At 38.2% G+C, this 24,973-nt stretch overlaps 3 protein-coding genes across 3 annotated transcripts; 1 reads left to right on the top strand and 2 right to left on the bottom strand.

The window, feature by feature from the left end:
- Positions 1 to 271: 271 nt before the first annotated feature.
- LOC108670418 (probable ATP-dependent RNA helicase DHX35) lies at positions 272 to 11,633 on the top strand. The gene is made up of 13 exons (XM_018157892.2): positions 272 to 400; positions 1,288 to 1,502; positions 2,014 to 2,253; positions 2,480 to 2,726; positions 3,254 to 3,415; positions 4,054 to 4,213; positions 4,712 to 4,843; positions 5,863 to 5,969; positions 6,922 to 7,101; positions 7,409 to 7,424; positions 8,539 to 8,822; positions 9,144 to 9,312; positions 9,752 to 11,633. Exons 1-13 carry the CDS (start codon positions 364 to 366, stop codon positions 9,879 to 9,881), a joined length of 2,079 nt encoding a protein of 692 aa, XP_018013381.1. The 5' UTR covers positions 272 to 363; the 3' UTR covers positions 9,882 to 11,633.
- Positions 10,258 to 11,761, bottom strand: LOC108670423. Its single transcript, XM_018157897.2, has 4 exons — positions 11,631 to 11,761; positions 11,320 to 11,404; positions 10,920 to 11,083; positions 10,258 to 10,733 (listed from the first exon to the last, which is right to left on the bottom strand). The coding sequence occupies exons 1-4, from the start codon at positions 11,664 to 11,666 to the stop codon at positions 10,692 to 10,694; spliced, it is 327 nt and encodes a 108-aa protein (XP_018013386.1). The 5' UTR covers positions 11,667 to 11,761; the 3' UTR covers positions 10,258 to 10,691.
- Positions 11,762 to 12,594: 833 nt separating this feature from the next.
- LOC108670422 (DNA mismatch repair protein Mlh1) lies at positions 12,595 to 23,730 on the bottom strand. The gene is made up of 16 exons (XM_018157895.2): positions 23,573 to 23,730; positions 23,037 to 23,119; positions 20,492 to 20,672; positions 20,030 to 20,183; positions 19,170 to 19,325; positions 18,536 to 18,656; positions 18,181 to 18,308; positions 17,392 to 17,490; positions 16,764 to 16,915; positions 16,143 to 16,235; positions 15,641 to 15,814; positions 15,095 to 15,158; positions 14,436 to 14,634; positions 13,976 to 14,139; positions 13,402 to 13,515; positions 12,595 to 13,292 (listed from the first exon to the last, which is right to left on the bottom strand). Exons 1-16 carry the CDS (start codon positions 23,692 to 23,694, stop codon positions 13,248 to 13,250), a joined length of 2,049 nt encoding a protein of 682 aa, XP_018013384.1. The 5' UTR covers positions 23,695 to 23,730; the 3' UTR covers positions 12,595 to 13,247.
- Positions 23,731 to 24,973: the final 1,243 nt, after the last annotated feature.

Raw genomic sequence — 24,973 nt, 5'->3', positions numbered from 1 at the left:
TTGGTAAGTTCTAGTCTAGCAGTTATTGGGTTCATGTTGTTAGTACTTATGATCTTCATGTGATGACAAGCAATAGTTGCTATGTCTGATGCAATACCTATCTTAATAACCCTACATTTGTGGAGCTACATGGACTGTTTGACACATCTATAAATCTCAATGTAATCATTAATCAGGAAGGAGATTTTAAAAATTTACAACTTACATACTTTATAGCTATTATACATGCGAATAATATGATTAATTAACCAAAACTTTTATTGCTGTATTGCAGAATCTAGATAGAGTAGATGCTATTAGAGACCTGCATCAGAGAATTTGTGCTACCATGCCAAGGTTCTATTAAATAAGCAAGTCGAAAATATGTCACTACAAAATCGACGACGTTTTCTGAAGCCAGGTAAATCTAATAACCAGGCACTTGATGGTAACATAAAAGTTATTAAATGGTTGGTATTCAAAATTGAAGTCATGGTTGAAATTAGAAATTCAAGATAGTCTCCAGAATGGTGCTATAAATTCTACTAGGCTTCTTGACTACAAATGTAAAGTTTAGTGCAATACAGGGTGTATGTAATTCTAGGATGATTGAAGAAAACCCATGCAGATAACATGTTGGGATAATAGAGCAATTTTTGTGTGTTTTGTGTAATTTTTTTTTAATAAGTTTGAGAATATTGTTTGTTCTTGTTGTCAAGCTTGCAACAAATCTTGAATTCCAATGTTGTTTGGGTGACTATTTCTTAATAATACTGCTATACTATATAAACGATAATAATAATTTAAACAATAATCTAATAGTACTATATCTTCATGAATCCAAAGAAAAGCTTATTCATAATTATCTCTAAAATCTCTTGAATAGTTGCCAATTGGTTGAGTGCAGATTGTTCAATTGTGTGTGAGAGCAACGATTCATTGACAGTTCACACCTTATTGTAACGCTTGAATCTTGAAAGATGTGCTCAAATGCCAAGAAATTCATATAGAAAATTAAAATTTAAATTATATTGAAAGCAAGTTTTATGTACAAAAGTTATTCATACAAAAATTTAACTTAGCTCTAGTCTCTAAACTCTGAAGATAGGTAGTAAATTTGATTAACCAATAGCACTAATAGGACTTTTTGACTTTGGTTATCTTTCACGTTGAACGTAAGTTGCTTAATGTAAGCAAAATCTATAAGTTTTCTATTGTGTTCTATTTAGTTTTTAATATATTCTAGTTTTTATAGTGTTATGAATCTAATGGTTTTTTCTTTATGAAATTCTCGTTTTAATTTCACAGGTGAGGCAAGCTTTTCATCTGATCGCAGTGATGTTGATCCAACGGCAGGCAGCTCTTTTGTGTACAACCCATGCCATCATCAGCCCATCAGCAAACAGAGACAGAGGCTACCAGTTTATTCTGTTCGAGATCATATCTTGTACCTGTTGGAAAAACATCAATGCTTGGTGGTTGTTGGTGAAACTGGTTCAGGAAAAAGTACTCAGATTCCTCAGGTGTGTTTATTTTCAATGTTGGTTTATTGTTAGAATGTTTTGCCATATAATAATATTTTAGTTTCTTATTGGTTTGAATATTGAACAAGCTAATATTTGTATCTATGTCCAATATTTATATATACTGTATTATTGCTTTGTTTTACTTCAGATGCTATCTTTTGGTAGCTTCAAAATTTTGTAATGGAACCTTCTTGCAGTTTATGTGTATAATAATTGTATGAATTTTTAAATAGTCATTTCAATTAACAATATAAAATATTATACAGCCTGTTTACAGCAGTTCATGCCTTTAAATGTTGATTTTTGTGTACCTATATAATTCCTCGACTTGCTTCAATAACTTTCAGATATTGGATCAATATATAATAGGTACTAGTTTAACCTGTGAATGTATCTGTCAATGCTACTAATTACCAAGCATTTTTCCTTATCTCCAAGCTCCACTTAACTTGATTAGAAAGAAACCTAAAGTGTCAAATTGATAATACTCATTATTCTCTGTCTTCAGTATTTGCTGGAGAGCGGCTGGTGTAGTGATGGCCTCATGGTTGGTGTCACTCAACCCAGAAGAGTTGCTTGCACAAACCTGGCCTCGAGAGTGGCCGAGGAACAGGACTGTCTCTTGGGTGACGTTGTTGGCTACACAATCCGGTTTGATGACACCACTACTCCTGCTGTTACTAAAATAAAGTTCATGACTGAAGCAATTCTTGTCAGGGAAATGATGGGTGACCCTCTCCTGAGACAGGTATCAATTTTAGAATTCCAATGCTAATGTTTTTTTATGTAACGTACGTAGTGAATGTTCAAACACAATGTGGTGCTTATTTATCAAGAAAAATTTTAAATGGTGTTTGAATTTTAGGAACAAATATTTTAAATTCATGGTTCTAATTTGTGTACAATCGTTTTGAAAATATTTATTGACAAAACTACTATAAATGTTGGCTTTTCCTGATTTATTTTTTATTCAGTACAGTGTCATAATGGTGGATGAAGTTCATGAAAGAAATCTCTTCACTGATATCATACTGGGACTCCTCAAAAAAATATTGAAGAGAAGGAAAGACTTGAGAATAATTGTGTGTTCTGCTACCATTGATGCTGAACATATGTTTGAATTCTTCAATTTAAACCTCACCAACAATAGAGATGAAGATACTGCTGCTGTCATAAAAGTTTCTGGTAGAACCTATGCTGTCGATGCCTATTATTTAAAAGGTAATTTTCTGATTGCATTGTGAGATCCAAATTTATGAAGATGTTTGATTAATTGGTTGTGTTTCAAATTGTGCCTTTAATGATTTAATTTCACATTGAATGAAAATTATGTTTTGTGAGATCTATTCATAGTATAGACATATCGGCATTGAAAATAATTCCAAACATGTTGACCAATTTCAATGGTTAAAATTAGGAACAATGAGGAAAGTTATTATTATGTTATTAGTATGACACTGATATTAAGACACTGATTTACCATCGTGTGTACAATTTTAGCTGTAAATCCTGTACATCTTCGAGTTTGAGTAGTTTGATGAGATCCTACTGATATTACAATCATGTTAACTACATCTTATTTTGCATAAGAATTTTTTTGCATTGCTCTTCATGTGTGAGTGTTACGGATTTTCAACACCGGTTTTTGACCTACGCCTTTTCAGTTTTTTTTTTGCTGGTTTTCAACATTGGTTTTTTATTACGTGTCATCAACAGTTTTCAGATTTTTTAACATTGGTTTTGGTTAGAACCTTGCGCGGACTACGTTAAGGAGGCGGCCGCAACAGCTGCAAAGATCCACCAGACTCAGCCGCCTGGCGACGTGCTAGTGTTCCTGACGGGCGTGGAGGAGGTGGATGCTTGTGTTGCTCTCACCACCGAACACCTCAACACCAGTACACGCCATAAGGGTAGGCAATAAAAATACTGATTTAAGCATGGAATTAATATGGTAAATATAAAAAAAGTTGTTCCTATTGATTAAGGTCTTTTTATTTAGACACAATTTGATAGAATGCAATATACACTGTATTATTCGCGGATTCGTTAGGTACTGTCTTTACTTCCATTCCTTACATTTTGTTTTTGGAAACTTGGCTCTGTGTTAACGACCAAGCATGAAGCTCCGAGTGTTTAGTTACGTTAGTCTCATCTGTAAATCTTGCACATTGTCCTGAAATTCTGAAGTGGTTTGTCTTAAAGTTTCCTGGTTTTCATCGTAAAACCCATCAGAACTTACAAAACCGGGAGTCTGTTTTATTGTACCTTCAGTCTTCACTTGATTATCGTCTATTTTGCGTGTTGTTCGCAATATCTCTTTCTAGTGCTTAGTAATCTATATGCACTCTTTGTCTTGTTTATTTAAGAAACTGGAACGTCATTGATTTCAGCAATATTGGGAATGAAGCTTCTTCTTTTGTTCCTTTAATATGCTGGGAGGTAATTTTCACCATACTTTTTCCATAGAGTGGCACACGACTATTTATGATAATGCCTTTAAAAATGCTTCTACCACTCAAAGTTAAGCTCATAAAAGCTTTGTTGACAGGCTCCATGGCGAGTGCAGCAGTCTACCCTCTGCATGGGTCGCTGCCGGCGACGGAGCAGTTGCGCGTATTCCAGCGATCGCCTCCAGGCGTGCGCAAGATAATCGTGTCCACGAACATCGCTGAGACCTCCGTCACCATCGCTGGTGTTGTGTACGGTCAGTAAATTATCTGTCAAACCTATTGTAATATTATAATGCTCTTATGATACCTTTTTAGCGCATTTTCTCATTTATGGAAAAAATGCACTATTGTGCTCGCCATGTCCGTCTGTCTGTCCGTCTGTACGTCCGTGACATCACGTTTTCATCGACAAGAAAATGCGCTCTCTGTCACTCACTGCAATGAGTACTGAGTTATATTTTTTTGTGAGTTTTGATTTATTTGGGACCAAACCGTCGTCCCTGGCCGCTGTTTAGGGTTAAAAAAGCTGCTTCTTATTCGTAGATTAGGTCATGTTCACGTCACTCCTTATCAACGATAAAGTCATATATCTTAGCTTCGCATTAGGATCAGGGCATATTCATGTCGCTATTTATTTTGTATTTACTTAAATTTTTACTAATGAATACTTTTGATCAAACCGTCATTCTTCTGTGTCGCGAGTTGAAAGGCAATTTGTTGCGATGATTTATCAGACAAAAACGATATTTATTGCAGATTCATTCTTATTATTATTCTTAACAAGTGTGAGCTCTCATACNAGGGCCTCGCTGTGGTCACCGCCAGCCGAGCCTCCGCCGTGCAGCGCGCGGGGCGGGCCGGCCGCACCAGACCTGGCAAGGTCTACCGGTCAGCTCCTTGATGACCTCAATGTTAAGATAACTTTGCTGCTTTAATTGAAAATTTACGCACCAGACCTGGCAAGGTCTACCGGTCAGCTCCTTGATGACCTCAATGTTAAGATAACTTCGTTGCTTTAATTGAAAATTTATCAAGAATTTTAAAGCTATGAAAATTTAATAACAATTTACTGTGTTCTAGATAGGAAAACGTTTGAAACCTATTGATTTTATTCCATAATTGTATGGTGAACTCTCGTTACATTTTCTTCACTTTTAAATTTGCTGGACTGAATATTAGGACACTTGAAAGAAATTTCATTAACTGGTGGCAGCTGTTGTTATGAGGCACTTTTATTGAAATAACAATGAAAACGGCTAATTTATCCGTGAACAAAAAGTAGAATATTTTCCTACTGAGGGTAATTCTTTGTCCAAAGCATCTAGGCACGAATGATACGAATTAAAAAAAAACTATTAAAATCATAAAATTATCTTTGAAAATCTATTGGAGACATATAATAGAACATGAAATCTATCAATCAAGAATTTTAACTTATAAGAGCTATAAACATCGTTCAGTAGGCTACAATTAGATGATTGTTAGGGAGTAAAGTGATGAAATAACTTTTACAGGAAGTGAAACGGCAATTTTTGGTAGAAATTGTATACTTCCTTTTCTAGATCTCACATGTTTGATTTGAACACATCGCACTTTGCTCATATATCATCTTTCCGCTTTACTATCGAGAATAAGTTAAGAAGTCGTAACTCCGTTATCCATTCACTGACTAATTTTCAAGCTAAACCCACCAATCACTGTCGAGAAATCGGCCGCTACGTGTACTTCGGAAGCTGCATAGACTTAGCATGTTTTGATAGTACTGCCCTTGAGTATTTGGTCGTTGCCTACAATCGTTTTCTAAATTGGCATTTATTTTGTTTTGCTGCTCAAGCATGGTGTTTCAAAAGGATGTATCACACGGTTTACTATTTAAATGATATGTAATGTTTTATCCTGCCTACCAGGTTGTATCCCGAGAGCGAATTTCTCACGCTGCCCCTGACGACTCCTCCCGAGATGGTGCGTACGAACCTTAGCCCTGCTGTCCTGAACCTCCTCGCCCTCGGCATTGGTGAGACTGCGGCCGTCTATTTAAACTTAACTATGTTTTAAATCAATAATGATAACGCTCTAATAAATAACCAATAGGCTCAAAAAAATAATAACAAGACTCTCCAATATGTAGCGCTAAGGTTAGTTAGTTAACTGAGCTACGGTTTAATGCTGACAAGTGTAAAGTACTTCACCTCGGGAAGAACAATGAACAGCAAGATTACAGTATGAGAAGACATGGTTGCAACTCTTATCGAACCCGGTGGAAGTCTAGTAGCTACTTCAAACTATCGTCAGTCATGAAAAGATCCGGTCAAATGACACGATTTTAGATCTTCTATGAACAAGGCACGAAAAGGAAAAGAATCGGCGACAGGCCACATCAGGCCTACACTTCAGCGCCGACATCACTATGTTATGTTATGTTATAACCCTCCAATGAGTAACCATAACACACTTATAAATAATCATAACACGCCTATAAAAAAATTAGGCTTGATGAGTGATCCTAAGCTAGATAAAGTGTGTGATGTCTCTCGAACGTGAAGAGATTCATTGAAATCTATTTTAGTTGAGGTAAAAGTTACTGTATATTCTGTGTAGAATTCAGGTACATATTATTATTCCATCGAACTATGCCGCTGGCCGAAATCTACTGGATTATGCTTAATATTTTTACTGTTGATTTTTTTTTCATTCCAAATATAAAGGCTATAGACTAATGTCTTTGGACATCCTTCCAGTCAGATAAAAATTGCTATTGTCTGACCATTTGTTGAATTAGTTACGTATTCGACAATAAAGTATTATTTTAAATCTAATGACTGCAATTGCATCTCCTAAACTTGCTTGTTATTTGTAAGAAGTTCATTCATTTGGCCTTCGACCCGATTGATTCGATCAATTTCATGTTTTTGGAGTATAGTGATTGAATTTTAGTGATCGTACAATATGTTTGATTTTCTCCGTAGAAAACATGCTTCGATTCGACTTCCCATCACCTCCCCCCGCTAAGCATCTGATCGCCGCGCTGGAGGAGCTCTACGCGCAGTCCGCCCTCGACGACCGCGTGCAGCTCACTGAGCCGCTGGGGCAGCGGATGGCAGAGATGCCGCTGCCGCCCCACCTGTCAAAGATGCTGCTCGTTTCTGGTGAGCTTTTTAAACTAGTTACCTGTATGATGTGAATTTATTATGTTATCATATTTGATGTCATGACTAGGTTGGTGCTATAGGGTACGCACCCAGTGGAAGCAGGTTTGCCCGTGCGGTCAACCTGCTCCAACCTGCCACAAGAATGAACATAGGATAATAATGTAAGTGTTCACAGTGAAAACCTGTACGAATAGGCTTCTGTATGCTATGGTTTCAACCTGCCACAAGAATGAACATAGGATAATAATGTAAGTGTTCACAGTGAAAACTTGTACGAATAGGCTTCTGTGTTCTATGATTTCAGGCGCCAGCCTGAGCAGGTAACCAGCACGCTGGCAACCTGCTTTCACTGTGTGCGTACCCATACACAAACAGTCTGGTTATAGCTGTGCTGTTGACCTTGAGGCTTGTAGTCTTCATAACATGTAAAATATGATCATGTTTGAAAGATATTTATCACCGATCTGCCAAACGAATGCGTTAAATCGGCGTTTGTGATCTTACTTCTGCTCATTGTTTGGAATTTTCTCCAACTTTCAAAGGCACTGTCAATTTGTATAAAGAAAATTTTCTTAGAGGTGTTTTTCAGTCGTTCTACGATTAAAATATGACATGTTTTCCCGTGGGATGACGGAATGACATGCGGATATAGCATTCACCTTGTACTATCTACTAATTCTATTTTGATCTACTGATTTATTCTACGCTCGATTTATCTTAATTAACAAATGATAATATTCGTCCTAGTTGGCGCTGTTGACATTTTATCTATTTTAAATGCGTGCCAGTTCGGATTTTTTTTACAGGATTCCACGCCACTATTTCGCATCGTAATGATTGTTTATGACTTGCATCGTCGTCATTTTCCTCTTCAATTACATTTTTATTTTATAATTGATGGTCTCGGGCTCACAGTTCAAAGTAGCAAGATAAGAGCAGTGCGTTGAAGGTTCTAAACCCCTGCAAACTATGATAATTCTACAATGTCTGGGATCAGTTGCGGTGAGTTGAAGGTTCTAAACCCCTGCAATTATCCTAACACAATGTCCAGGCTTTATCCTAACACAATGTCCAGGCTTTATCCTAACACGATGTCCAGGCTTTATCTTAACAAAATGTCAAGGTGAGTTTATCCTAACACAATGTCCAGGCTTTATCCTAATGCTATGTCCAGGCTTTATCCTAACACTGTGTTCCTGAAGGTTAGTCTGTCCTAACACTATGTTTAGGTAGCTTCATCTCAATACAAAGCAAAATCAGAACTGCATTAGGTTTTCTTTGACCTGTCGTTGTTCATGTTATCTATATTCTACAAGGATTGTTTAGCATTCTGGTAATTCCTAGTACGATTTTAAAATAATGAATAATATCACTCAAAGAAATGAGTTACACCTTTGCAATGCACTTATACACGTGTAAGGCATACTGTCCCAGTTGGACGTGGCAAAAGGTCGTATCAGTGCTACGTACTCTCTGTTCATGCTGTGCCACTATACGGCAATATGACCTATTAATTCTTATGAATAAATTGCAGGTCGAGGAAGGAGACTTGCTGACGTTGCTGAACGTGTACGCCGCATGGGTGCGCCACGATCGCTCGCAACATTGGTGCTCCAAGCATTTCGTGAGCCACAAAGCTTTGTGTCGAGCTGACGAGATAAGGAATAGGATCTGTTCTCTGCTCATCAAGTGGCAGGTCATGGATAGAGAGAATGAAGGTCAGAATTTGTGTTGATTTCACAAATTTTCATTTGTCATTATTAGCATGAAGTTTTCATTGAATTTCTGTTGAACGTTGGATAAATAAATTTTCTATTTTGAACGGTTAAAAAAATGAAACGATAAGAATCCCGCTCCTCCGTCTATTCATAACTAATAACGGCCACGCATCTAATTACAACAATGCACGTTTGAAATTTTTCGCTAGATTTATCAATACAGTCAACCTGCTATTTACTAATTTCATCATCATGAAGATGACATTCATATCTTGTACTTCAGCTACTGTAACCCTTTACTTAAATTCTTCTCTTCAACAGACATCAGCAGCAGCACAAGTGGCAGCAGCATCCGTCGCTGCATTACGGCTGGTCTGTTCATGAACGCTGCATATCTACACTACAGCGGCGAGTACAGAACCGTGAGGGGAAATAGGACGCTCGCCATCCACCCGTCATCAGTGCTGTACACTCTGCAGCAACCCAAGTGGTGAGTGAACTCACCATGTTTTTGTTTGATAATTCTTAATGTCTCGTTTCAAATCGCCTGGTCTTCGGTTTTGCATTTCATGAATTTAGTACGATGCAAATGCGCGTAGGTCAATAGTCCTGAACTTTCATCCAAATTAACATGCTACGAACATGTCACCCCTTCTATAAATTTTGTCACCTTCAAAGGGTAGTTTATCGAAGTTATCGAAGGCACCATGCGAAATTATGACAAGGTGTGAAAATATGAATTAGTGCCACGTTTCTACTGGGCAAAGGTTGTAACTCTCCTAGTAGAATATACCGTCTCTACCGGAGTAACTGGTATTGGTTGATCGAGAAGCAGGTAACCAAAAGACATTTTACTGGAATAATGTTAAGCCTTTTATTGAAGAAAAAAACGAGAAAATTGTTAATAAAAAGTACGCTCTGGTCTTCAGGATTGTGTACAATGAGGTCTTGCACACCAATCGCGCCTACATGCGTGATTTGACCGTAATAGAAGAGGCTTGGCTGATGGAATTGGCGCCGCACTTCTACAGCAAAGGGCGCGTCTATGATGAAGATTAAGCGCCATCCGAAGCTTAAGCTATGATGAAGATTAAGCACTTGTTGCTCCTGCTGCTGCGCTTGTGAACGCATCGTGCAAATGTTACCATCAACGAAAAGGTTCTTCAATCTACTTTCTCTGAGGTCTTGGTTCTTCACCACGCGCCTCACGCCCGGACACAAGATGAGAAGGGCCCGCAACTCCTCAGTCCGGATTCAGTACGTCAAGTGTTTTGAATCGGTTTATTCGAAGTGAATTTGATGCAATTTTTATGGAAATTAGTGACATACCTATTCAGCATGTGGCGAAGAAAACTTCAACTTGCATTCTCATTTGCCTCAATCGATAAATAGGGATATCAGACTGTGATAATAGGTGGGAGGCAATAAGACGGACTTGGAGGATAAAGTTTTATAAAAAAAAGACGCACAAATGAGAACAGTAGTTAAATTGCGTGAGTGGAGAGGAAATATTCTTATGATTAATATTGATATTATGGCTATCGTAACCATGTGTAAATCGATAACACAGATGAATGCTCAATTCAGAAGAAAAAAAAGGATTAAAGTTATTCGGGGAGCAACAACATTACGAGGTGCGGGTGGGGTGTTTGGTAGTAACATACTCTTTGCACCCTAGACCTTATCGAACGTCTGTTTGCATTGATACAAAATAGCTGCTTTGTCGTACGTCTTCGTTCCAACAGCGCAGTTTTAATGAAACGTTAGTAGCTTTATTAGTTGTAACTATAATAAACCTTATTCATTGTCATAATAAACAGGAGTAATGCTCCATCACAATAATTGTCTCGCATGTATTCGTGGTGCCGTTCAATCCGAATCAGAGTCCAGGGCAGCTCTCCGTCTGTCGAACTGCAGCAAAGAGTTCTCTTAATCATCGGCTTCTCGACACTCACGTTGAATTAATTATCAAGTTCAAAAATGACGTTTAATAATAATGATTGATATCGCAAAATGTAATCACTCGAAAATAAATTAGCGAAGTTAAAATGCAATGCTGCAACTGCGCGAGATTCTTATTACAAGCGTGCGACCCACCTTGACTTTGGTGTTCTTGGAGGTTTGTTTGTTAAGCTGCTCCACGATGCTGATCAGTTCAGGTTCACTCATTTTTCCCATTAGTCGCCCGCTCGTGGCAAGGTTTATGATGAAAGCCTCCAGCTGCTTACCCTTGTCTGGCTTAGCCAGGCAGATGGTGTTTACTGGAATTGAAGTGTGCATTACGAAAAAGAATATAGACCAAGAGAAAAATTATCTACCCAGATTGTAGATGATTTATCTAGATATTTTATATCTTAATATCTACAACCTTGATTTCAACTCACGAATCGGTGTAGCTATTTAGACTAAGAATTCGCAATCTATCGATCTTTAAACCTTTAAAAGATGACGTCAAGAAAAGCGCCATCATAAATTACATGCCGCTTGTGAAGCTTACGTCTGGCAGCAGCCTCCTGACTCAACACCTGTCCGATGATGGACTTCTTGGTGGTCTCGCGCTCCTGTTGCTCCTGCTGCTGCGCCTGTGAACGCATCGTGCAAATGTTACCGTAGCTTCACACGAGAATACGATAATTGAAATCAGTGCAGGACATTGTGGTTTATTATAATTTATTATTTCATTCAAATTAGAAGTTACACTGATAATCATTTAGCGTTTTTATAATTGAGACAGACTATTAGAGAATGCACACGATCTAGTTATGTTTTCAAAATGTACCGGTATATAGAAAAATATAAGTGACGAACCTGCTTCATCTGTAATTGTTGTGGGTCGATCTCCATGATGATTTCTAGTTATAAAAGAATCCTCAATACTAGCAAGAAAAGGAAACAAATTAAAAAATCATTGTTTCTTAGGAGCAGCGGTTTCAAAGAAGCACGCGAGGTAGAAATCGTCGTAAAGCTCGACCTCATCGCCCGCGCCACAAAATTTTGCTTTTTATGCTCCGCTAAATCGTCCCTCACAACTTGCGGTTAGTTCAGATAGTGCTCACGAGTAAATTTGTGGCAAATTGCACGAGCACATTTGGTTAAATTAACGAAAAATCGAGCATCGGAAGCAGCAGTTAAGCGTTTAGAAAGTTACTATTGCACCAGAACAATCAACCATTTGGTTGACGTTTAAAATCTTTCGTCACCAGAGTGCTGGAGCTGGTGAGGCGAAGGCAACGTTACCATATGAGGGAGATAAATTACGTCCAGATAAAAATGTAATGCGAACAGAATAGAAGACATTGGTACTGGAAGTCATTATAATGGTAAGTCTGCTGACAGCACGAGAGGTATCAAGAAAGGACGCAAAAGGAATACTTTATTTCTCTTACAACCAAGACTCGCATCCGCATGCAGTGGGTTCTCTGTTCTTCTCAAGTGTTGCTTCTGGAAACACTAAAACCCCATGGGACTTTCTTCGAGGAGAATCAAGCGCAAGAACCTCGATGAACTGTGACCGCTTTACTGGTGCCTTCAATAGACTCAATGACGCCGGTAAACGTAAATCCCGAATATCTGCTAAGGACCCCGAGGAGCGCAGGAGTTCCTCTAAACACGATGTCACAAACATCGCATCTCCCTAGGGCGAAGACACAGCACACCGTTCCTATGAGCAAGCTTCATAAGCTCTCACTTCACGCACAAATTTGAAACAAAGTCACTGATCATTACAGTCTGTCGCTGACCAAAATACGAGGGCGCAAGTAACCCACTTACGTATGATTTATCCTATTTCATTTTTTTGTCGAATGACACAAATAAAGAAGCAAAGAAGTGCCATATCGTAAGAAGGAAAACTAGAAAATAAATCGTTCACCACAAGTTAAGAAACATGATTTCATTGCAAAATCCTATTCCCTCTCTGACTCAAAGGTGAAACAAACAAGTAAAATAACAAATGTGTAGGGTACTTGCAAGAGGAGGTCCGCAATCCATTGATATTAACCTTGAATTAACAATACGATAGAAATTCTGAGTAACTGGACGTAAGATCCTGCTTTTTTTTAATCTAGTGATAGAAGAAAAATAGAAAATGCCACCCTCATCCACTAAGAAGAAACAAATGACTATATAAAATGATCTATAATCCATTTTCAACTCAGAGTTGCATTAACAATAATCCCGTACAGAATATCACAGTTTGCTGAAAAATGATCTGAAAATAAAGGATAGAGAGAGACGGAAAATTGCCTACGTGCCTCAGCCAAGTGAATACTAACTAAAATTAGACTAAACTTTACCTACGAGTTTCAGAGATTCAATAGCAAATATTTACACCCAGGAAAGTACGACGCTTAACAGAAAATTTTATCAATAAATGTCAGTGAGGCTGATAATAATGTAGTTTGTATAATACAAAGCTAGTTATAATTAGCAGCGCTCGAAGACTTTGTAGAGGTTGTGTAGGTCGGCGATGTTGAGAATAAATGTCAGTAAGACTGCTAATAATGAAGTTTGTATAATACAAAGCTAATTATAATTAGCAGCGCTCGAAGACTTTATAGAGGTTGTGTAGGTCGGCGATGTTGAGAATGGAAGTGTCGTGGGCGAGATGCTGGGGCGGTAAGAGGTGCTGACGCAGCGCGGGGTACAACAGCTCCTCCGTCATCCAGCACCACTTCGACTGCGCTCCCGATTCCTGTTCAATGAACGCACATTAATTAGCACAAGAAATTCATATGACTTCTGTATTTAATGCGTATGCATTTTTAATGCAATGAATGCATTTATAATGTGCTCTCTGTTGTAATGATCTCTGTTTAAAACCCTATAAGCATTTTTAATGCTCGAAAGTATTGCTAATATCGAAAATTTCCTCTACCGCATCCGTCCGGCCGTGGACAGAGCAGTCCAGAACTTGACATGAGATCAAAAAAGTAGTCATGAGATCAAAGAACTCGTCGTGAGATCATAGAACTCGTTATGAGATCATAGAACTCGTCATGAGATCATAGAACTCGTCATGAGATCATAGAACTCGTCATGAGATCATACAACTCGTCATGAGATCATACAACTAGATCATAGAACTCGTCATGAGATCATAGAACTCGTCATGAGATCATAGAACTCATAAGATCGTAGCACGTTTGCCTGACCTCCTCCTGTGAGTCCTGGTGCTCCGGACGGGGCGGGCTGGCGTAGAAGCGAGCCAGCTCCTGGCAGATGCTCCTGAAACAATCCTCTTCCGTGTCCCAGTTCACCTCCGTCGTCAGACGCACCACCAGCATAGGCAGGCCCGTCATAGTAGGCACAAAATCATCTGCAGTACGTTTTTTTAGTAACATCATCATGATATACTGAATTGATAGTTAATAATTATAGTGAAGAAATAGTGCGAGGCATTGCAAATAACGGGAGGCGGGAGAATAGATACTTCTCAATCAGTAAAGGTGAAGTCCTAAAATCCTATATATGCTAATATATTTATTAACGTCATATGCAACAGGAGGAAGATAATCACTCTGAAAACTTATTGGTAAATACTACTCAATATATCATTACATCAAAAAACGAGTGCGAAGTAAATGCTGAATAGATAAGACGTTCATTTCCCACCTATAAGGTAGGGAATGGAGCACAGGTTGCCGTGTTCGTCTATGGTGATGCTGAAGTAATCCTCCAACATGGCAGCTTTGGAGCAGAGGAACTTTTTAATGTAGTCACCCAGAGATTCTTTAGAGCCGTCGGCCTCGCACCAGCCACTCTCAGGCTGGTCTAGAGCAAGCACGGCCAGCTCGCTCAGACTCGCCGCCGACTGTCAATAACACTCAATTAACTTTCATGGCCTAGGCAAACTATTAATTAAACGCAAGGGCGAGGCCTAGTGTGTAATTTCAATGTTATCAGAATAATAATGATCGGAACGTACTCAGAGTTTACAACCATTTAGAGGTTTACAATAAAAAACAGGTTTTTACAACAAAAACCAGTTTTAAAAGTTGACTTGTGAAATATTTTCGATATTTGGGGGAAAAATAGATAAATTTTTTTTTGCAAATTCTGGAAAAAATTCTTTCCCAGTTCCAATTTGCCAGGTGCTTGATTAAGACACGAAACGCTTCTCTACACAAGCATTAATTTTTTAAAATATAGGTGAAAATGTATTTTATTTTTCAAGATAAAGCGAAAAACATCAAAATTTAGTTAATCCAGCAATAAACCCTGAACTGAGTTCTGAGGTCAAGCAAAGAATCGCTTCTCTATTCTTCACTCACCGAAAATTTCAACACGCCGAAATTTCCGAAGTCGTTTAGAAGAATCTGGTAGAACATCTGCTCGCTGCAGCGCGGAGAAATAAAGAGGTGAGTGGTACAATGAAAAGTCTTGTCCAGGCAATGAAAAGACTTGTCCAGGCAACGAAAAGCAATGAAAAGCCTTGTCCAGGCAATGAAAAGACTTGTCCAGGCAATGAAAAGCTTTGCCCAGGCATCACATAAAAATAGTTCGCACAGTGGGGAATTTTAAATCCCTGAACATGACTGGACTGAGAAGCCACAGTTTAGAATCAATTGATGGCCGGTGATGCAGTGAAATTAGGGCCACGAGTGGGTATTTTAAAGCAATGGCGTTAAGATAATTCCAATAGAACTATATTGTGTTGAAGAATAATTTCTGAGCGTCACTGAGGGTGAAGGAGTCAAGAGGACACTTAGGGAAACATAATAAAATTATTGTGATGATGATGCTCCAAGACGCACTAACTCCACCTCACAAATAATAGTTAGAGACAAGCGTTATGATGCATAACGGCAAGAACTCACCACAAATGCTGGGTGCGTGTGAGATAGAGACTGGTGTGGTGTTGTATAAGAGCCAGGTGGTTATCAACACAACCAACAAAGGTATGGTTGCGCAGGATATCTCGGATACCCTCGTGGCAGCGAGTATTGACCTCCTTCAGCAGATTGCTGACACTTGTGAGGCGCAGCACGCGACTGTGATTATCACAACAGTGCAAGCATAAACATTCATGAGTCTAATAAATAAACGTACCATATCGTGGTTGAAATGAATTTCAACAACTGAAAATATGAAGTAAGAAACCAGAGAATGACCACTTCAAATGAAAAGTTAATTTAAAATATCTTTAACAAAGTGCAATTATAACGGCAAGTAAATAGCTTGTTATAAAATCATGATGGATGGATTATGGATTACCTACACATTAAAAAATAAAATTTAATTATAAATAAATGAAGATTTTTGTGTGAGAAGGTATACTACTTAGATAATTTCAAATGCAACATTGGCATTTAAATATACCGAGTGGACGACTCAGGTGTTGGCGATGAAGACGCTGTCGCGGCAGAAGCTGTAGCCTGCAGCTTGGCAGCGTCCGAGTCATCGTTGTCGTTCCTGTAACAAGGCTTCACAGTCAACGTTGACACAGGACAAACTTTGCATATAAAAGAAGCAATTAAGTATGAATTAAAAAGATTATTATAAGGAATGTTAGATAATGATATACACGGAATTAATGAAAAGTTAACAACTAAAATACACGGAATTAATGAAAAGTTAACAACTAAAAATCCAGCGATGCAAACACGAACAAAAAACAGCAAAGATGGGGGGGGGGGGGCAATTAGACAGTTTACTCAGAATGAATACTCAGAATTTCAATGAAATTCCGCCGTCAAGTGAATCTCTGAAAAATAATAAAGGGTAAATTCTTTGAAAACGGACAAATTAACCGTTGTCGATACTTTTTGTATCTGAAGGCATAGCAACCTTCTCGAGAAAAAAATATTTAATTCTTTCTCAATGGCTACGTTTGACGTCATCAATACTATTCGTCTCCCCGGTCATGACAGCTAGAGTTACCGACTGTACAGAAAGGATTGAGACTTTTGCTACAATCAAGGAGCAGATCTTGCGGCAGACCTGCACAGGAACTTGGTGAGCTTCTGGTCCTTTGCGTTGGTGCGCACGAGGCTGTGGTCATAGACGCGACCCCCGTCGTCTTTGGGGCGGGCTTCAGTGAGGGACTTTTTAGCGCCGCCCCCTGCCAGGCCAGCGGCGTCCGGCAGCAGAGACTGGTGAACAAAATACATACTAAGTCAAGGAGCGCCCACAACAAATGAAGTCTCAATAAAATAGTATGGCCTGATTTAAGATGAAAAACATAACCAACCTTCACAAAATTTACAGTTACAGAACTGTAAGCACTGGCAGCACAGTCAGCACTCATAATGATAATTCAAGGTGCTTCCTATCAGTATAAAAAAATAGAGGGTAATTTCTAACATGAAAAGCATCACAAAAATTCTCTTGCAGTCCTACAATGAAGACCATTTAGATCTTGTCCATGCCTGTGATTTCCACGATGCAAAGTAGTTATAAGTTTTCTATGCACTGAAGACGGAATTTATAATCGACTTGTGTTAGTCAAACTTGAGTGATAGTTAATACCTGGACGGTTAATTGATCGGACTGACCTGAGTGTACCTGGACGGTTAATTGATCGGGACTGACCTGAGTGTACCTGGACGGTTAATTGATCGGGACTGACCTGAGTGTAAAATGTTCTGGACTGGTTAGCACCAAGCAGCTTCTCATCGACAGCTTTAGACACAGCTTCAATAATGGCCTCTTCATGCAAGAAGCACACCTGCGAATTTACAAGGCCATTCTGAGCTTGCTATTAAATCTACATCAAACAATTAACGAAAAATTCCAACAAAAAGTTTTAATCATCAGTGATCCATCAGTTAATAAACTATAAATCACACTTTAACACTTCCAAACATCATTGCGGATAAAAAATCTCAGTCTCGCACACCCAAAGTTTCGAGCCTATGGAAATAACTGGAGTTAATATGTAGGGTTACACATTTACCGAGTTTATTTTCCAATAAATTATAACTTTCCCGTTACCTTGGCAACACCGTTTAGAAAGTTAACGTCGTTTTCACATTTAAATTGTTAGTCATTCTCTTTAGCCTGATTGTCAAAGCAGGTTCGTTAGTTTAGCTTTAGGTTTTTAGAATAAGTTTCTTTGTTATTATCTGAGACCTGTTATATTCTAATATCATTTCTTTATTCATATCTTAAATAACGATTATTTATTAGATCTAATCTTCAACAGGTGCTCACGTTGCTAAGGGTATTACTTACACAATTTTTTCATAGCTTAATATGTATTTTTAAAGACAACATTGTTATTAATTTACACAGTAATAACGTACCAGATGATCTAGTATATTTTCATATCCGATCATGTTTACTGTGTGGGTCATAACCAGCACTAACCCACAAATATTCTCTCTGTATCGTAAATACGAAGATTACAAAACCGTACCTCATGTTTGGTAGGATGTACATTGACATCAACGTTCTGGGGAGCTATTTCCAGGCTGAGATAAATAAAAGGATGTGTCTGCTTGGGCAGGTAAGCTGCATATACGCCTTCTATGCCTTTACGTATACCTGGGTACAGATAAACAATAATATTATGGCTAAAATCATAAATGTATTATACAGAAAAATATCTTTATTCTTATCTCAGAACTGGATTTATTTCAAATTGATGTTCTTTTTATACTTGAAGTTGGAGGTAACACGAAATCAAACACTACGAAGCCATCATGTGTAAATGGAAAATAAAATAAATAAATGATAAAGAAATGAAATCAAACACAAGGAAGTGAACTGACCTACGGAGTCTACAAGCCTGTGGTTAATAAAGAGCAGCATGACGCACCGCTTGCAGGAGTAGTTTGCGTTCGTAACGAGGCCTGAGCATTTCACTTGCAGCCGCTCATCAGAAAACGATATCTGAAAATTTGTGAATAATTTCATCATTAAAAACCAGTAACAATAAAGCACAAATATCATCTTTAAAGGGCGAGACTCGAAATGCTAAAAAATTGTTTTACGTTGTTTAGTTAATAAGCAACGGGGACAGCAAAGAATTAATTGTTTAATTAATACGTTTTTGTCCACCACGTAAGTAACGACCAAAATATTCTAGATATTCTGTGTCTGAGACAGCCTACTTGACAGTCAACACAGGTTGTCGCGCTCAGGTCAAATTATGTCAGCATATTCAGCATAGAAGTTCACTATAGTAATAGAAACGGCACTGGGAGTTTATAGTTGGTGGTGTAACGATGGTCCAAGTAGGAACTAGAATAACAGTAACTTCCTAGTAGTGGTACTTGCGTCTTGCAGCATTCAATAAATACAAACGATAAAACTATAGGAACTCATAATTGGACACTAACTGAGAATCTCATATTTGAACCCATAGCATGCGATAGTATTTATTAAAAATTGACCTCTACGTACTGGCAAAAGTTCATTTGCAATGGCGCTGCCGAAAACAATGCGTATATTCTCCTCTGGCGTGGAGTTGGGAGGCGTGCGGAGGTCCACGGAGTTTTCTCCTTGCTTCTTCAAACTGAAGCCCACGGTTGCGTTGTGGACGGCATATCGGCTCACTACCTGCCGTACGCGTCAATAATTAGAATCTGTATACACTCCTGACTTCAAAAACCAAATATGCTGTGATCAAATTATGTCACCAAAATACAAATTCATATAAAATTACAATAGGTACTTAAATTATTATAATACGTAGTTGTTCTCATCCTGGACTGAACATATGATCCTGATAAACATTAACATGGAAGCCAAATAGCAATTGAAAACGGTTCTCGAGTTCAGGTAGACTTTTCATACAACTTTATTCAAAAAATATAACTCAGTACTCACTGCAGTGAGTGACAGAGAGCGCATTCTCTCGTGGACGAAAACGTGAAATCACGGACGAACAGACAGACGGACGGACAGACGGACGGACGGACATGGCGAGCACAATAGTGCATTTTTTTCATAAATGAGAAAATGCGCTAAAAATTAAATCATACTCCAGGTATAGTCGTAACTATTATAACAGTAACTTCTTGCAAGAAAACCATGCTCTGCGAAATATTCCAGAAACAAATGTATCTTAGTTTCCTACACATTTAAAGAGGCCTGAGACCAAGAATCTTTGAACAGCTACCTATAGCTAACGGACATGAAATTCATCGATAATTTTTTTTATCGCCACGCTATAGAAACCAGATAACAACAGAAACAATTAATAAAACAGTTAACAACAGTTACAATTGGTAAAATTGGACTAAAAAGTCACTAGAATAGACCTCAGCAATACGAGCGTGTTCCTCAGCCGGGCTGCGAAGAGCTTTCCTCCTGATGGAGATGTTATAGAAGAGGTCCTCTACAGTGATCTGCGTGCCTTGGTTGCCAGCACAGGGCTTCGGTGGAGCTTTAGGCTTGCCATCCAAGTATGTGCATCTGGAAGAGGTTTCTTTCCATCACACAATTTGTTGGCCTTATGACATGTGGACGAAAAATGTAAATGAGTGCTTTTTTCTAAGGAATGAGAATATATCTGATAATTTCAATTGTATTTAATAGGAAATAAATAATGCTAATAGTTGGGGTAACGGATTGTGAAGTGAAAGAACCATTTATACATTAATGCTCTTTATCATCACAATCACGTTCGTCCAATTCTCTTACAGTTCTAACCAATCGAGTTACACACATTTTCAAGTTAAGGCTACAGTTTCAGGGTTAAAATGAAATAATTCATCACTCACTTCCAAGCACATTGATCATCCTTGGTTTTAGTCAAGATGGTGAGATGGGCGACGTGACTGATGGAAGCGAGTGCCTCACCCCTGAAGCCATAAGTGCTGATCTGTTTCAGGTCATTGAATTCGCGTAGTTTGCTGGTGGTGAAACGTTCACAAACAATCCCGAGGTCACTCCTGCGGATACCTGCACATGAAAATCCGAAAGGTCAATCAATAATATTCCTGTTTACTAGATTATTCGAAACATACACAAGACAATGGATAAATTTTGTTAAATATTTGCCAAAGATTATTAGTTGCCGTGTTTGTTTGAAGCCTGGGGCGGGCAATTATCAGGGGCTGTTCAAGTGTGTATCCACGATACTTATCGTGTCAGGGTATTACCTAGTCATGAAATATTATTTATTTAATAAGAAATTTGGTTAAATAGGAAAATAGGGATAATTAATTTAATAACTAATGAATTAAAATGTAATTAACTTGGGTACCGGTATCAAATTCAAAAATTAAAAATTCTAATACCCATTTATTGCCAAAAGGAGGATTTAAATGGAATTTCTTTGCAAAACAGGGTTCGAGCGGGACTTTATTTAATTTGCGTTATGTAGTTTCGATATTATCAACTGGATTAGGGAAAATTGCACTTGGAACGATGGGAATCGGAATGACGGGAATCGGAATGACGGGAATTGGAATGAAGGAAATCGGAATGAAGGAAATCGGAATGAAGGGAATCGGAATGAAGGGAATCAATCGGAAAGACGGGAATCGAAACAACGGAATCGAAACGACGGGAACCGAAATGAATGACGATAATCGGAATGACGGGAATCGAAACAACGGGAATCGAAACGACGGGAACCGGAATGAATGACGGGAATCTAAACAACGGGAATCGAAACGACGGGAACCGGAATGAATGACGATAATCGGAATGACGGGAATCGAAACAACGGGAATCGAAACGACGGGAACCGGAATGAATTACGATAATCGGAATCGGAACGACGGGAATGGAAACGATGGGAATCGAAACGACGGGAATCGGAACGACGAGAATCGGAACGACGAGTAATCGGAACGACGAGTAATCGGAATGACGGGAATCGGACTGACGGGAATCGGACTGATGGGAATCGGAATGATGGGAATCGGGATGATGGAATCGGGATGACGGGAATCGGACTGATGGGAATCGGAATGATGGGAATCGGGATGGGAATCGGAAGGACGGAAATCGGAACGACGGGAATCGGAACGACGGGAATCGGAACGACGGGAATCGGAACGACGGGAATCGAAATGACGGGAATCGGAATGACGGGAATCGGAATGACGGGAATTGGAATAACGGGAATTGGAATGACATAATTCGTGAATCTGGATTCGGGATTCTTAAAGCATGAATGATCCGTCCCGAAGAACACCGTGGTAAAATTTATACCTATATTTCAACATGAAATGAAACGTTGCATAAATAAACATGGGCCCAAATAGTAATAGAAAATAGACACTGCAAAAAAAAATCGAGCATAGATGTGCCAACAGAGACATTGCAAAGACATTAGTAACCTCAATTATTATACCGTATTCACATTCGTAGCCCCAAGATTGTGGGTATTTCAGAAAGGGTTTAGTTTTGATAAGGTTGCATTGAAGGTAATGGACATCAACTTATCGGGCCAACCAAGTAGGTTAGGGTAGTAATGGTTGTAGTAGCATAACAGCAAGGAGTGAGGGTGGTAGAGGTGATAAGTTGATCCACTCTGTTGGTGGTAAACCCACTGATGATGGTTGTCGCAGTGCAAAGAGAATTCGTGGGGTTGTTGCACTCATTTGAGAAGAAACTTTGAAATGCACATTCAGCTACAGAGGTTGAAGAATTGCTAAGGGCGGGATTTGGATCGCGCGTAGGTGATGACGAAGTGATAATTTGAGAAGACAAAAAAGTCTTTTAGGTTCTTTTTTTCCAGTACGATATACTGGGAAAAATGGATAAACTAGTATGATATACCATAGTACTGGTTGTGGGCATGTTGCATGACAACTGGGCCAGTTGATTTATGATATCATAAAATTGAGTTGACAAAGGACTCTCACAAGAGCTTGTAATTGACAAGTCTAGACAGGAAGCATCAGTGAGTCTCTTGATGCAAGTAGCCTCTTTTACTAGGCAATATCTACCAACATTTCCTCTCTCACTAATCAGGTGATAACATTTTTAGTTTCATAAACAGAATAAATGCTGAAAATTAAAAAAAAAACTAAAGCCTTTACATTGATGGCCTTCCTGTTTTCCAGCTCCTGCACATCTGGTTGTGAGTAATGAAGTGAATATTGAAGTCCTCTTCAAGTAAATGAGAGAAGAAGGAGCTGAATAAATGGAGATTAACAACACAAGGTAATGTCATTAAGTGGCTATAAATAATAGTAAATACATGCAATAAAAATTATCTAACAGCATTAGTGGATACCTGCATTTATTCAAGGCTAATCTCTAAAACACAGATAAAAAAGGATGCTAGTCTGAAATATGAATTCATCTCACCTGTGCCATTGTCCTGGATCTGGAGGATTTTAAGCCCTCCTTGTTTCACTATGACTGAGATTTGTGTGCTTTTGGCATCCAAGCTAGACATGAGAAAAGTACGGTATTATATATTTAAATGCAAAAAAATATATATATATTAAATTATCTTCAACTGAATTTTTATATCTCAAAGGAATAGTTTGGGTGAAATTGGTTAAAATCATTAAAAGGGATGATCCAGTGCTTGCCATTTGAGGAATGGTTGTAGTCATTTACTGTAGTACAATTGAGGGGAATTCTAAAACATGATGACTTGATGTCAGAAAAGATTTGGTTGGTACTCTAGATAACATATTTCCATGAAATTTAAGGGAAATTGTGATAGAAATAATTTTTCATCATCACTGGATAATTTACATTATAGATAATAGAATATCAGGTAATTTATCAACCTTATAAGGTCATTACTGAGAGGGAAATCCAAGTTCAATATGATGATTATATTCATAGTAAAGATGTAATGAAGCAGTAAGCTGCCACTGCACCTCACTCACCAGTTCTCTAGCAACTCCTTGAGTGCATTGGCAGGCCTCTGAACAACTTCTCCAGCTGCTATGCGATTTACAACTGTTTCATCCAAGCGCCGAATTTCTCCGGCATCTTGACTTGTACTCATTATGAAGCATTTGCAAAATAAAACTAAATCTGCAACTGAAAATTGCTTATTTACAGATTTTAAACAAGAGGATTGCATCAAGTAGCTAAAATGCCATGATATTCTTTACAGCCAGGCTTGGTGATAGAAGAAAAGATTTTCAGCCTTTGGTAAAACATACGAGATTTGCTCATTCATGATTAACGATTCACACATAGGTGAGGAAAATATCTTCTTTCAAGCCATGATTGAAGTTTCCCAGAATTTATAGAGCTGCAAGATTCATGCAATGAGGCTGGATGTACATGACAGATCTCTTGTTTAATTTTTAACTAAACTGCAAAATTTAGCTACAATATTATACACACAGGTTTCATTGTAGACCAGATTCAATCTCTTTTTGACAATTTTCTTTATTTTTTTCTCTATTACATAAATTAGACTTTTGACAGGACTTTAAAATTCAAATATGAGGTTTCCAAGGGACATTTATCATAATTTACAACATTTTGAAAGCAACTATATTCATTATCAAATAGGGGAAGAGTTTTTGCAGCATTTTAATTTATGGAGTAATTGGACCCATTAGAAATGGAACTGACCCAATGTAACTTCTTCAGTTACTGTCAGATACTGAACCAGCTGTGGAAGTAGTATCCAGGATAACAAAGGGCAAAGAAAAGGCCCCTCTGACCAAGACTCTGAGACTAACTTTCTTTGGCCAGTTATTACCAGAATATGTAAGCATTGGTTATCAATGCTTCCAGGTAAGATTGTTCAGAGACCAAGCATAGCAATGTTTCAAGTTCCAGGAGTCCAGGACTTTGGCAACAATGCTGCACACTGTAAGGGTAAAGAGCACTGTATGATTTTCTCAGGCTCCCATCATGTTGCAAACTGCCCAAACAATATACTGAATACTCAATCACCTAAGTGTTCTAATTGTAAGCCTTTTGATTAATTTATATTACTATTCATATCTATTAGTCACACGGTCACACCCATTTCCCCAACCCACCTGCAGTTTCAAATGTAAAAGGTTTTATTTTAGTTAGAATAGATAGTCTACAACCAATTTTGAACCAAATGGGTCTTTCTAATGGTTCTTAAATCTTTGAAATTGGCTTATAGAAAACCTAGAAATGATAGTTTTACCAAAAAAGTGCCAAAAATATCTTCATTTTTGGGACATAATTTAATGAAGAAAAAATTCATGGCTTTTTCACTTTTATTTGTATTCCAATTATGTATAATGTATATTTACATGATATTTTTCTAATTTATTCTTTTCGGCCATATA

This window comes from Hyalella azteca, unplaced genomic scaffold (genome assembly GCF_000764305.2).
Source record: "Hyalella azteca isolate HAZT.00-mixed unplaced genomic scaffold, Hazt_2.0.2 contig7965, whole genome shotgun sequence".
In the NCBI taxonomy this organism is placed as follows: domain Eukaryota; kingdom Metazoa; phylum Arthropoda; class Malacostraca; order Amphipoda; family Hyalellidae; genus Hyalella; species Hyalella azteca.
Note: the sequence above shows the minus strand (reverse complement) of the source record. Positions and strands in the feature narration are given on the sequence as shown.